General features: G+C 44.5%; 1 protein-coding gene across 3 annotated transcripts; it reads left to right on the top strand.

Moving 5' to 3' along the window:
- The first annotated feature begins 760 nt into the window (after nt 1-760).
- On the top strand, nt 761-13,527 carry C1QTNF2 (C1q and TNF related 2). Of its 3 annotated transcripts, none has more exons than XM_039483867.1 (3): nt 761-995; nt 9,944-10,195; nt 12,663-13,527. In XM_039483867.1, the coding sequence occupies exons 2-3, from the start codon at nt 9,952-9,954 to the stop codon at nt 13,274-13,276; spliced, it is 858 nt and encodes a 285-aa protein (XP_039339801.1). In that variant the 5' UTR covers nt 761-995; nt 9,944-9,951; the 3' UTR covers nt 13,277-13,527. The 3 variants fall into 3 exon arrangements, with proteins under 3 accessions (XP_039339801.1, XP_039339803.1, XP_039339802.1); XM_039483869.1 differs by lacking the exon at nt 761-995 and adding an exon at nt 9,719-9,729; XM_039483868.1 differs by lacking the exon at nt 761-995 and adding an exon at nt 9,719-9,865.
- Nucleotides 13,528-14,500: the final 973 nt, after the last annotated feature.

Raw genomic sequence — 14,500 nt, 5'->3', positions numbered from 1 at the left:
GTTAGTATTTCCTTCCTTATCCACCATATAGATTGTGTTTGCTTTTCCTTGTGAATACTTTTAAACGTTTATTTTTGCTGTATAATTTTCAAAGCACAGGAGAGAATTGCCAAGAAAATTCCAATCCTATAATAACTGTATCAACTTCAAAATATTAATACACCATACAGTAATAAATAAAAAGCAAAGAGTTAGTGTCATTGTTCTTGAATATGCAGCAGAGGTGAGTAAGAGAAAATGAGGCTTCCCAACTAAAGTAAGGTACGTAGAGCTGTTGAGTTGCACTGCCTGGTTAATGATGAGGTCAGTGATTTATTCCATTGCCATCATTACTTATTTCACTTCCAGGCTTGGGACTAATCTCCTGCCACCAATTTGCCTAAATCATTTTAGAATTGATAACAGAGTTTCAGTCCCCAGGATAAGATCTTCCTCTCCTGCCAATGTGCTAAGGATCAAGTGTGATTTTTTTTCCCTGAGTCAAGCTAAACTAATCTGTCTCCCTACAAACACTCCTTGCACAGACACACGGACTGCATCAAGCAAACTCTCAATCATTTACCCATGAATCAGTCAAGGTCTGAACCTTTTAGAGTAGTTTGTAAAGGAGAAACAGAGAGAGGAAAGCAGGGTGGAGGCAATCTGAAGCATCAAGAGCTTTTCAGCCATATGTGTGTAAAAATTCTCTTCCCATATCATGTGACACAAGGAAGAGGCTCAAACCCATTACACAATAATAAAAATATGCCTTTGGCAAAGTTGAGCCAAAACCTGAAGCTGCTGCAGGAAGCTGGGAATAGAAGCAAAAGGAATAAACTTTTTAAAACACAGCTTGTGGACTTGAATTTTCAAGCTACCCTCAGAAAGGAAGTTGTCTGCAGAAATAACTGGGATTCATGCTAAACTGTGTGACAACAATTTGCAATGAAACATCTGCTTAAGATTCAGTAGATTTTCCAGCGCAGGTCAAGATCTTACTGACGAGATTAGTCCTGGTAAGTAGAACTCTCCCCCCACCCTCCTTTTTTTTTTTTTTTAAATCCTTAACTTTGAAACACTGGCTAAATACGGTCTAAATTACTGAGCAGTCAGGTTTCCAAGTTACGCAAAGGAATCCTTAATGGCAACAGTCTTGAATTAAAAGAAATATTACAGTGGGAAAATGCTCATCATAGAGTTTTCTAGGCTCAGCCAGCCCAGGGAAGTTTTTTCTCTGTTCTTTAACTGGTGACTTGTATAATAAGGTTTTCTACACAAAGCTACTGAGGGATTGGCACAGGCATGAGCTGCTTGCTTAATGGCAGGGACAGTAATGCAACCCAAAGAGTAAGAGATATTGTTCTCCTTTTTTTGAAGTGTAACGTTATCACCATTTGGCCTAACAACAGATGATGGGCCAAATTCAGACCCGACGTAAACCTATTGACTTTCATTGAGCTACACAAGCGATTAAATGCATCCATTTTAAACATGCCACCCTAGTTATTAATAGCACACCTTGTTTAAATCAAATCATTGTTTTATTTTGTGTGGACGAGTGCTTTGCTGCTATCATTAGGGTGATATTTTATTATAATGACCAGTAATGAGAATTCTAATAAAAGGGAAATCAGTCATTTTAAGAACATTAGGACCTTTTGAATTATACCACAAGAATCTGGGGTGAGGAGGTTGTTGTTTTATTTAATAGATGTCCAAATATTTATGGGAAACATTGGAATACAAGGATTTAGCTAATCTTTTAATTTACAAATTGGTGTTAGAAAACACTGTAAGGTCATAAGGCAGCAGGGAGGAAATATAATTCAGGCAACACCAGTGACTAGACTGCATGGTCAAAACTTACAGTCCCTGTTCAGACAATACAGAACCATTTCTCAATTACTGTGTGGTGAAGGTTCCCTCCCACTCATCCCCTTCAAAACACCCCCCACCTCCAACTTGTACTTTTTAGCTTCCTTGAAGGAAATTTACCATTGAGTTAGGTTATCTGTCACCACACAACCACTTTCCTACTTGGATAAACCGCTCTAGGATTTTTACTCTGACTTTACATTTCCAAAGCAGCTGAAATGCAATAAAGAATGTATACTATGGTACATGACAACAAAAGGGATGTTCTTCCAACCTTCATCCATGGCTCATTCGTGGTGTCCGGCCAAAACTTTTTCTTGCCTGGATTCTCTTTTCACTTCCTAATTTTTATTTTTATTTAATTTTGCCGTATCGTATTCCCTAACAATGTGCCCCACAACTAAAAGCAGGAATACCTGAGTTCTGACACTGACCCAGTCCATAGTCACTTCTCATTTTCCCCCCAGAAAAATCAGTGTATTAAAATGACATTACTAAACTGAAGGGGTAATGAGAGGAATATTATTATTTACTACCAGTATTGTGGGAGCAGCTGGGAGCCACAGTCACAGACCAGGACCCATGTAAACAGCGAACAAAGACAGTTCCTGCCCTGAAGAGCTTTCAATAATTAGCTGACGTTTGTCTAACACTATACAAGTGCTGTGTATTATTACACAAGGGATATATTTTTGATCAAACATTCAACAACATCCTGAATATAGAAAACATTCTCACTGAATGTTGTTCAAACTGTAATATCGCAGCTGAAATCTTCCAATATGCCAAACTTTCTTTCTGACCTTTGCTACTGGGATCATTGCCTGTAGTTTGGAGAGGCCAGGGACATGTGTTGATTTGGTTGCAATATGCTTTTTGAAGCTGAGAGAGAGAGAATTGGAATCCCTCAGTGGGCATCTATCCTGCCCCCAGGGAGGCTTTCTTCCTAAACTTAACAAGATAGTGATTGGCTTATGTTCTGAAGCACGAGGCATTATAGCCCTTCCAAAAGTCCTGTTTTTCTTTTTTAATTACTACTGTAAAGGATACCTTGTTGCAATGAGTTCCACAGGATAATTAAGCATTTATCGGTTTTAAATTGGCTGCCTTTCATCAGCCACTGTGCCCTTATTCTAGGATTATGACAAAGTCAACCAAAGTGTTCAATTTACTTTCTCTATGCCATTTGTTATTTTGTACCACTCCATATTGTTCCCTTTTATTCAGCTCTTCTCTAAACTAAACAGCCCTCCTCTTTTCAGTCTCTCTTCATAAGGAATTTTATCCATGCCTCTATTTCTGTTGCCGGTCTCAGAATTAGGGTGGGTTTGGAATTTTTCAACAAAACTGAAACTTTTCACAAAAAGTTCTTGGGTATAGGATCCACTGAGCAAGCTACCTGCCCCATATCTGCAAAAGCTTGGTGGTTAGGGCATTCATCTGGGGTGTGAAAGACTCAGGTTCTGCATCAGGCAGAGCAGAGACTTAATTTGACTTTCCCACAGCCCTGTTGAGTTCCCTAATGACTCAGCTGTTTGGGAGGGTTTCTCTCTCTCAAAAAGGTCTTGGGGTTGCCCCGAAATAGGATGGGAACATTTTTTAAATCTCAGAGACTTTTGCAGGATAGGAAAACCATTTCCCTGCCCAGCTGCTCAGAATGCCCTCTATTTCCATTAGGCCCTATTTGTGATGGGTGAACAGAACTGAACACAGAATTCCAGGGCATACCAGTAGTATTATAATATTTTCAGTGCCGTTCTCCATCACATTCCTTAGGTATCCTACCATTCTATTAGCTTTTTTTATTATTATTGTTGCTGGACACTGAGCAAAGGTCTTTATTCATCTGCCCATGGCGATACCTGTTCTGTGGTTTCAATCTCCAACGCTATTAATCTGACACCTTTCACCAGCCATAAATTAATTTAAATATGTATAAAGCAAGAGAGAACACAGGAATGAGCTGATCAAAATAGCTCAGGAACTGAACCCTTTCCAGAGATCTGTTTTATGTCTCTCGCTCCTCTGCATGTTCTTAATTATATACATTGAAAAAGTGTGGGGCACTCAATACAATGTTAATTTGTAGCATATTTTCCAAATGGATTTGCAATAAGAAGTTACGTGGCTCTTGGAGGACACAGTACTACATATTCCCTCCCTTTCAGAGAGCATGAGCAGGGAAGGATGTTAGATGTATGTTTTGCACAATACTCTCAGTTTCTAACGTCTGGGCTAATTAGAACATCAGTAACCTGATCCAAAGCTCCTTTAAGTCAGTGGGAATCTTTCTCTTGACTTCAGTAGGCTTCAGATGTAGCCCCAGGAGACTGCTGTGTTCCTATTGACTAGAAGCGCCTGGTAACAGATAACAGAGTTCATACTGTCACAGTTAATGCTCTAGCTTGTATCTGTGTCCATTTAACTACACTTGCTTTGCCTAGCTACAGATATTCAGAAAAGAGTGCTAGAGAACTGTCTGGAAACTGGTTAGATTGAACAAAAACTAATCTTATATTAAGTTAGTAGAACGTAAGCATCTGATAAGAAAAATCCAACTGGGATGATGGATGAATCTTTTATCCTATATATATTTAGAAAGAGGGGTATCTAGGGGCACTAGGGGTCACCAAATGAAATTAATAGGCAGCATGTTTAAAACAAATAAAAGGAAGTTCTTCACGCAGAGCACAGTCAACTTGTGGAACTCCTTACCTGAGGAGGTTGTGAAGGCTAGGACTATAACAGTGTTTAAAAGAGAACTGGATAAATTCATGGTGGTTAAGTCCATAAATGGCTATTAGCCAGGATGGGTAAAGAATGGTGTCCCTAGCCTCTGTTCGTCAGAGGATGGAGATGGATGGCAGGAGAGAGATCACTTGATCATTGCCTGTTGGGTTCACTCCCTCTGGGGCACCTGGCATTGGCCATTGTCGGTAGACAGATACTGGGCTAGATGGACCTTTGGTCTGACCTGGTACAGCCGTTCTTATGTTCTTCTCTGTCACAGCTAGGGTGAGGAAGCTCTATGATAAGGGAAGGGGCTGTGTTTTTATGTGTACCTCTCTCTTTGTCCATTAATTAAGCATACTAAACCTTTTAACCTGGCAGACCCAATAAATACCATAGTTCAGGAATATTAAAGTCACACTAAATCATTTGGTAAGAGTCACAAAGATATTTAGGCACCTAACTGCCTTCAATTTTTAGGCACCTCCTGATTTCAATAGGAGTTAGATACCACCCTTTCTGATTTGGCTTCTCTGCTGTCAATAATCTGCAACGGTAAAGGTGAGATAACTAGAGATTTGTATGGGGCAGAGGTAAATTGGCATCTAAAATGAGGTACTGTGGATTCTGAAGGCCTGTGAGGCAAATCCCAGTCACTACAGATAGCACTCTTGTAAACACCATGCTGAATGTAGGTAGTTTCTCACCAGTTCTACATCTGTGACGTTCAACCTACTCTTAGCACAGAAGGAGATAATAAGTATGTAGTGAAATGACATTTTCTAAAGTTTCTGAATAAGGGATGGTCAAACTCCTCTCCTCTATAGAGATTTAAACACACAACAATGCTGGAAATTTCGCAGGGGTTTACATGCTTCTGCAAATCCCGCCTGCATATAGATATTAGTTTCTGATGTCCATAGCATCATGTAAAGCATGCTCCTGCCAGGTTCAGAAAACACAGATCAGTTGCACGAGTTAAGCACAAGGGGGCAGCTTCAGGCCCTGTGTCTCAGTGAACCAAATGAGATCTTAAAAACTCATGGTAAAAATAGGAAAGGAAGCCCCCAGGACTTTTCAAAAAGGTTGTTTACACAGGAATACAATGGGTAAAGAATTCTGACTTGGCTAGTATTTTATTCTCAGCCTGTGATTAGTAATCAAAACAGAAGACTAACTCTGCTTTTAGAAAGTCAAACTCTTGGCGCCAGAGATTCTGTAGTACTCCTTCGATCGCCACAAAAAGAGTTCATGACTGGATTGTAACATCTTGCTCAATGACTGCCCAAAATGCAGTAAAAAATCAGTTCCATCACCAGTTTAAGCAGGATATAAATGGGTGATTATATCTGGTGGGTTGGTTCAGGAGCCTCTGTAGTTGATAATTATTCAAAAGTGGAGTCTGGGGGAGTATTGTTATTTAAAATTAACATATGAAGTCAAATGTTCTGGTTTTAGATTATGATGAGGTTTATCTCATTCAGAATCTCCAATGGAATGTACACAGAGAAAACACCACCTTGTGAGACAGTTGGCATCATCTAACTGCAGCCAAGTCTGCGCTTAAAAGTTAAATTGACCCAGCTACATTGCTCAGGGTGTGAAAAATCCACACCCCTGAGCAACACAGTTAAGCCAACCTAACCCCAGTGTAACCCCTCTGCCAGGCTGAAACAATAGCAGCAAGGGCCAGGTTCAATACCTAGGGGTCCCTTCCCCACAACGTAATGCAGACCAGCTCGAGCCCCCACCCAGTGACCTGGGAAAATCTTACACACACCCCTGGGCGCCTCAAGGAGGCAATACTTCCCCTCTCGCAAGCACAGACTCTTGGTGTAGCAGAAAAGGTTTAATTACATAAGATAAACAACAACAAGCATGAAATTTGGAAAATACCTCAACTGGAGTTCATAGGTCAAACTGTGAACAAAGACCCACCCCAGCAACTTGGGCCGTGTCCTTCTCTCTGGGCCCTTGAGTCCAGCAACCCCCCTAAATCACCCACAGTCCCAAAAGTCCCACAATTCAAAAGTCTCTGTCCCGGGTCAGGCAGCCCAGAGTTCAAGAGTCTCTTTGCAGAGGTCCCCCTCCCCAGCCTAGGTAGAAAGGGGCACCTTACGTGGTTCGGGGCCAGCTGCCCTGCCTCTTCGTGGGGTTCTGCTTCCACTAGTCGTCCCCGCAAACAGCTCAGCTCCGCCTACTCTGTGGGCTGCTCCACTCTGCCAGCTGCTTTGGTCCACCAGCTGTCCTGTGATCCGCTCCAGCCGTCCTCACGAGCTGCTCAGCTCCACTCACCCAGTGGCTGCACAAACTGCTCCACTCTGCTCTGCCAGTATTGCTTCAGGCTCCCCCACTCATCAGCACAGTGCTCTCAGCTCAGCAAGTCCAGCTCTTCAGTGATTTCAGCTCATAGTAGGGGAGCCCCAGTACCAGTGAATTCAGCTCAGTAACCTGCATCTAGATTCTTAAGGGAATCAAAAGTTAACTCTGACATTCCACAGTGGAGAGAGGCACAGGTGGAACTGGTGCTTCTGGCTCACACAAGGAGCCTGCACCACCAAGTACAGATACTGCCCCCCCCCCCACCTCTCTCCTTTCAATGGGTTTTGGAACCCATGTGCCCCATCTAGCAAGCGCTATCCAGCTGACAATGAAACCCCCCATCACAAGACAATTTTGTAGTTCCCCATTTACCCAATCAGGGTGACAACATTTCATTCCTCCTGCCCCAATAACAACGAAATTGGGGGCTCCCACAGCTGTGACAGTAACCATCCCATGCTGCTTTGCGGTATGCTAAGTGGGGTGGGAGTGTCCATGCAAATAACCGAAATACCAATGCAACACTTTCCGCACTCCCCATAATTTACCACCAGATGTCAGGGTGGGGCTCATCCTGACTCTGCTTACACCAGGAATAGACAGCAAAAGGTTGATGGAAGAATTCTTCTGTCAGCCTAGCTACTGCTTCTCAGGGAGTTGGATTAACTATAACAAGAGAACTGTTCCCGCTGCTGTAATGAGTGTCTACGGCTACGCTGAAGCCCTACAGAAGCATAGCTTACGTACTTTGCTGAACATGGAGGAAGGGTGTCCAGCAGTTAAGGCGCTAGCTTAGGACTCAGTACCCTTGGTTTGAGTCCCTGTTCCACCACAGACTTCCTGTGTGACCTTGGACAAGTCATTAGTGCCCAGCTCCTCAAAAGGTATTTAGTCATTTAACTTCCATTGATTACAGTGGGGGCTAGGTACCTAAATGCCTTTGAGGATTTAGCTGGGGCCTCTTGGATCCTCAGTCCCCCCATCTGTAAAATGGAGCTAATAGGACTGCCCTACCTCACAGTTGTGAGGATAAATACATTAAAGATTGTGAGACACTCAGATGCTATGGTAATGGGGGCCATATAAGTACCTAAAATTAAACATGTATCTATCGCTATCTATCTGTTTTAACTTCTTTGTGAGTGGAGTAATTATCCCAGAAAAGTCACTTTTATTCTGGAATAGAATTTTGAGGAGCTATTCTGGAATAGTTTATTCGCAATAGCTATACAGTAAAATGTCTCCGAGTAGATAAGCCCTTACAGTGTATAACAGGTATACAGAGTTTCTGTTGTCCTCCACTTTTACCTCCGAAATTCAACTTCCACCTTTTTTAACGTACAAAGAATTTTACTGAGGGAGACATAAGCACAATGAAGGAGTCAGTCCTACATGGCGCTCAATGCCCTCGTTCCACACCTCACAGGATCAGGCCCCTAATTCACATATTGTCATAACTGTCTCTAAATTATATCATTAGGTCCCTCTTCTGTCACCCTCCCTCACTCACAGTATGTTGCTTCTCACTCCATGAGTGGTATCACGGAATAGGTGTAAAGGGCATCAGAATCTGGAATACTCTGAAACCAGATTACTGTATATTAGTGAGTAGACGCTGCTGCTATTACATTTAAAATCAGTTTATTTTACATGCTAATGGGCTAACATCCATGAAACACCACGAAAGTGAATGGGATTACAGAGATGTAACTAAGAGCAGAATTTGCTTCAATGTAACAGTCAGGGAGAGGGGAGGAACTACAAGAGGAAACAGACATAACCAGATTTGGATTTTAGTTAATGGTACCCATTTCCAGTGAGGCTTGAGCTAGACTTCTTAACCAACCAACACGGAGGCACAAAAAACAGAGGGAGGGAAAATAAGCCGACTTGGTGTGAGGTTAGGAAAACATCAGGGAATGAGAATACAGTATAAAGAAGGCAAAGCAAGATGGGGGATCCTGGAGGGGGAAGTGAAGAGGCAGAGAATAAAGTACTGAAGAATGTCAGTGATCTCCTGCCAGCTCTGACAGCTGTGAGGAGATAACAGCTGCAGCCTATATTCAGAGTTAGAGAGACTCTGATGTGTGTTTTTAGGCTGTAGAGTGTGCTGCTTGCTGTGGACTGGAATTGATGGAGACATGATAACGAATCAGAAGGGTAGACAGACATCTTTGCTCAGCAAGTCTAAGAGTGAGCAGAGGTGGATGTTGGATTTGTAGCCCTTGGGCTAAAGCAAGTTTAAAAAAAAAAATCTTAGCCGAGATTTTGGCAGACTGGGAAATAAACGGATCTGCAAAACCAGAGTTCTCAACCACACTTGACAAGTGCTGCTGACAGTTCAGGAATCCCTTGGAGTATTCAGGAGTTACCTCTTTAGATCTCTGAGTAATGAGAAACATGAAAGTCCAGCAGTAAGGATTCTAGCTCTGTTAATATGCAGCAAATCACTCCCTTCACCCCACGCCATTACTGCTACTCTGCATTTCACAGCTTTCAGGGATCAAGCATAAAAAGGAGAAATAGCAAAGAAAGAAGGAGCTATAATGAGAAGGGTTGGGGAAAGAGGTGACAGGGAGGGAAAGGAGGGGAGGAAAGAAAGAAGGGTCTGAGGAAACAAAGGCCCTTTTTGTTATTCTCAAACCTGCTTGTCCCCCCTTCATTTCTGGTAACCAGACTGGCAAACCCCAATTTGGGGGTGATCTTGGAGTAGATAAGGCTCAGCTGTCCAGTCCATTTCAATGCAGAGGTCATAAGAGAACAAAGGAGAGGGGTTAAGCCAGGGGCATGCTCATTGAGGGGAAGAGGAAAGTGGATGTGTAGGTAAGGGTAACAATGTGACTGTGCAATAGAGAGGATCCCATATTCAAATGGAGTGGTTCATGTCACTCCTCCAGCCACCAAAACAATACAACTAGCCCCAGTTGAGAAGAGAAACACTCCTTCTCCTCCCGGCAAGGTGGGTAGGGATACTTTTGTGTGTATACTGGCCTGCCATGGTACATGTCAGTAAACCCCTCTGTTTCCATTATGACAGGTTTCACCATGATCACTGTGGTTCTGCTCATCTGGACTGTGCCCTGTGTAGCTAATCAACTTCTCAGTGGCTTTGTTAAAGGAGAATTTCCGAAAGGTTCCCACCAGCTCATATGCAGCATGCCAGGGCCACAGGGCCCTCCTGGCCCTCCAGGAGCACCAGGGACTCCAGGAATAATTGGGCGAATGGGGTTTCCAGGGAAGGATGGAAAAGATGGCGAGGATGGGGAGAAAGGAGAGCATGGAGAGGAAGGTAAGAGGGAACTGCCTCTTAGAGCTTTGTTAACACTTCAGGCTATCCTGGTGAAGAGTAGAGGTTCAGAAAGCACAGGGAGATTGGAAAAAACAAAACAAAACAAAAAACCAGCTGCTCCCAGACATAGGTGCTGAGCATATAGTGGGGGCACTGAGAGACATTGAACCAAACTGTAAACCTTCTATATGATGGAAACCACTTCAAGCGAGCAGCCCAAGTTCCAGCACCTATGCTCCCAAACCCATACTTGGGCCATTGTCCCAGTTCTGGGTTTCACCTGAAGTTTCTCACCTGTCACGCAACTGTCTTGTCTAGCAGTTCCAGCCCTGCTCCTAGCTCAGTCTCACGTCTAGCAGCTCCCAGAAAGGGGCCCAGGTTTGACTCGAATTTGGTACTATCTTTCTGTACTCAGAGACAGGGTAATTCAAGCATTCCTGCCTAAAGTATTCAAAGCTGATCAAAATGAAGATGGAAGTAATTCTATTTCACATACAAATGATCTGATTCCGCAGGTTCTGAGCAAATAAAATGGAGCCTCAGATAAAACAGTGACTGAATTAAGTGAAGCACCCTGTTCCAAACAGGTCATGTTAAACCACGGGGGGAATTTTATTTCACACTAATTCATTCATGATTCTTTTCTTTCATGCCTGCCTAGAAAGTCTTAGGTGACATCTCTTATTGCTGACCCTTCCCAAAGTGAGATTTTGCTATGTTGTTATCTCAGAGCTCATTATTACTCCAACATGGCCAAGTGGCTGCAGGAGCATTTCATTTTGTAAAGTCTTCTCTTTGTGAGACAGCATATTTAGTGGTTGGAGAGGAAGGATGGGCCAGTGTTTAAGAGGCTCGCGTGGGACTCAGGACTGTATTCATTTCCCTGCTCTGCCAGACTTCCTCTATGACCTTGGGCAAGTCAACTAGCTTCGCTCTGCCTAAGTTCCCCATCTGTAAAATGGGGATAATAGCAGTGCCCTACCTCACAGGTGTGCTGGGAGGATCCATACATTAGAGTTCAAGGTATTCAGATATTACAGGAATGAAGGCCAGATTCTTCTCTCACTGTCACCTTCCCAACTTCCTTTTGCTTCTTACACCCACAAGGTGAATCCTGTCTTAAATTAGGCTCTGTTCTTCCACATTGTCTGCGCAGGGAGACTCTTCTCATAGAATCATAGAAATGTAGGGCTGGAAACAGGAGCTGCTCTAGGTATTTTGCCGCCCCAAGTACGGCAGGTAGGCTGCCTTTGGCGGCTTGCCTGCGGGAGGTCCCCGGTCCCGCGGATTCAGCGGCACGCCTGCGGGAGGTCCGCCGAAGCCCCGGGACCAGCGGACCCTTCGCTGGCATGCCGCCGAAGGCAACCTGCCTGCCACCCTCATGGCGATCGGCAAAGCATCCCCCGCGGCTTGCCGCCCCAGGCACGCGCTTGACGTGCTGGTTCCTGGAGCCGCCCCTGGCTGGAAGAGACCTCAAAAAGTCATCAAGTCCAGCCCCTCTGTGCTGCAGCAGGACCATCCCTGACAATGTCCAACTTGTTCTTAAAAACCTCTAGTGATGGGGATTCTGCAGCCTCCATTGGAAGCCTATTCCAGAGCTTAACTACCCTGAGAGTTAGAAAGGGACCCTGAGAGGCAGGACCAAGTGTACCTAGACCGTCCCTGACAGGTGTTGGGAGGTTTACATCCTGTTTCTTTGAACAAATGTCTATGGCACAGAAACTCCCATCCCAGTCAGTATTAGCTGGCAGTTTCAGCAGAGATGCCAAGGACAAACGGACATGTGAACTGAACTCTCTTCCTACTCCTCCAGGTGGTCCCTCCCTGCAACTGAGGCTCGAGGCACCAAGAGAGGATGGTGTGGGGGGGAAGCCTGCACTATTTCTATCTGGGTTGTCCATGGATAAATGGAGGAAGTCACTTTCTAACATTGTCAGGCTCACTCTGCACCCTTCCAGGAGTACTCATTTAAATCTGTTGCAAAATGTGAGCAAAACTGAGGTTCCTTTGTTATAATGTACATTCTGAATGTTTGTGTTAGAAAAGGCAACATGATTGACAGATCTCAGTACCCATCCAGCCCCAGGTATTATTTCAGTAAAATCGCCCATAGATGGGGATCCTGGCTGGTTTCTTCCCATACGATAATTTAGTGTTGTAATGATAACACCGCCCTCAGACCCAGGGGCGGCTCTACAAAGTAGGCTGCCCCAAGCAGCGCGGAGCGCTGCGCCGCCTGCGGGTCTCCTCTTCCGCGGGAGGGAGCGGCAGGACCCGCCGCAGGCATGACCGCGCAGGTCCGCTGTCCCGCCGTGGACCTGCCGCAGGCATGCCGGCGGAGCTCCACCGAGCCAAATGACGCCCTCCCAGGATGCCGCTGGCGGGGCGCTTGGCTCTGTGCCTGCCCCTGCTCAGACCTGATCACATTTTTCACTAAAAACTTCACTGAAGGCAATTTGTCTCCTAGGTCCCCAAGGCCGAACTGGAAACCCAGGCAAACCAGGACCAAAGGGGAAAGCAGGTGCCATCGGCAAAGCAGGTCCACGAGGTCTGAAGGGTATTAAGGGAAATCATGGGAAAAATGGAGTGCAAGGAAAGAAAGGACCCAAAGGGAAAAAGGGCGATACCGGGATGCCAGGACCATGCAGCTGTGACACCAAAAAAGCCAAATCTGCCTTTTCAGTCGCAGTCACCAAAAGCTACCCGAGAGAGAGGCTGCCCATCAAATTTGACAAGATCCTTATGAATGAAGGAGGGCACTACAATGCTTCCAGTGGGAAATTTATATGCAGCATTCCTGGTATTTACTACTTCACCTACGACATCACTTTGGCCAATAAACACTTGGCCATTGGGTTGGTCCATAATGGGCAATACCGAATAAAGACTTTTGATGCCAACACTGGTAACCACGATGTGGCCTCTGGATCAACCATTATTTCCCTGAAGCAGGACGATGAGGTGTGGTTGCAGATCTTCTACTCGGAACAAAACGGGCTCTTTTATGATCCCTACTGGACAGACAGTTTATTTACTGGCTTTCTTATATATCCTGACCAGGATTATCTCAATGAAATATAGGAGGAGACTGTCAAAATATAGGAAGCGAGTTTGGGAGCTTATACAAGCAAAGTACAGCTTTAAGTGTGTATGTGTGAGATAATCCTAGGACTCTATTGGCTAGTTGGAAGTCTCCCATACCATTAAAGCATTGTATTTGAATGTCATTTAAGTTTTAGCACAAGCTTTCCTATAACCTTTACCCAGGAGCGGCGCCAGGGTTTCTGGTGCCCTAGGCAGAATTCAGAGGGCGGCATTTTGTGCACGCCCCACAGGGCGTGCGGGAGTTTCCGGTTCCACTCCCATCGTGCTGCCGAAGGACCCTCGGCCGAAATGCCGCAGGTGACACTGTTTTCCGCGGCACGTCGGCAGAAGGTCCTTCTTTGGCGGCGCGACGGGAGTGGAACCGGAAGCTTCCGTGGGGAGCGCACAAAATGCCGCCCCCCAAATCCTGGCACCCTAGGTGACCGCCTAGGGTCGCCTAATGGAAGTGCCGGCCCTGCCTTTACCTAGAGATAAAGGGAAGATACTGAGCATATAGTTTACTTGGAGGTGGGGCACAATTATCACTTGGTAGGTATCAGGTGTTTCCCACCAGGATTGGGTTTGTACAGCCCCTAGCATAATGGGCTCTGAGGTGCTACAGTAATACAAATAGTCTTAGGATCAGTGGGAGCACTTTAAAGTACCCTTAATGATTGTTTTTTATAGTCCTTGGAGTTGTCTGTTATATTTTCCTCTACAAAGCATATATGCTGTGGTCAGATTATTATAACTTTAACACCAATGCAGAATCTATATATATTTTTTTTAATTACAAAAAATGAGCCAAAAATCTATATCCTGCATCCTCGTATCAGAAGCACTGTTACTGTTAGAGACGATATCTATCCCCCTGCAGAAAGGATCTTCATTAATTCAAAGACAAAGTTCAGTAACCACTACAGAGTCGGGCAATTCTTTGTTAAGATCCTAACAGCAGCTTCATAAGTGCATTATAATGGGCAAAGCAGTCTGGCCAAAATAGAACAGGTACAAAGATCTCATCTTAGCGCCTTCATAGTCAATAGCAAAGCTTCCTGTAAGATGCTGGCTGCTCTCAACTCCCATTCAATGGGTATTAATGGCACTCACTACCTTTCAGAATGCATCCAGTATGCACAAAAATCAGATTTTAAGAGAGACCTGAACTGGAATCCTGGATCTGATTCCACCCAAGTTTTGGTAAAGTTGGTATCTGGATCT

This window comes from Mauremys reevesii, linkage group 8 (assembly GCF_016161935.1).
Source record: "Mauremys reevesii isolate NIE-2019 linkage group 8, ASM1616193v1, whole genome shotgun sequence".
Lineage (NCBI taxonomy): Eukaryota > Metazoa > Chordata > Testudines > Geoemydidae > Mauremys > Mauremys reevesii.
This window is presented reverse-complemented; position numbering and strand designations above follow the sequence as displayed.

Coding starts and splice junctions, on each gene's coding strand:
- C1QTNF2 (XM_039483867.1), top strand. CDS start 9,952: ATGATCACTGTGGTTCTGCTCATCTGGACTGTGCCCTGTGTAGCTAAT. Junction 10,196..12,662: donor AGGAGAGCATGGAGAGGAAG/GTAAGAGGGAAC, acceptor TTTGTCTCCTAG/GTCCCCAAGGCCGAACTGGA.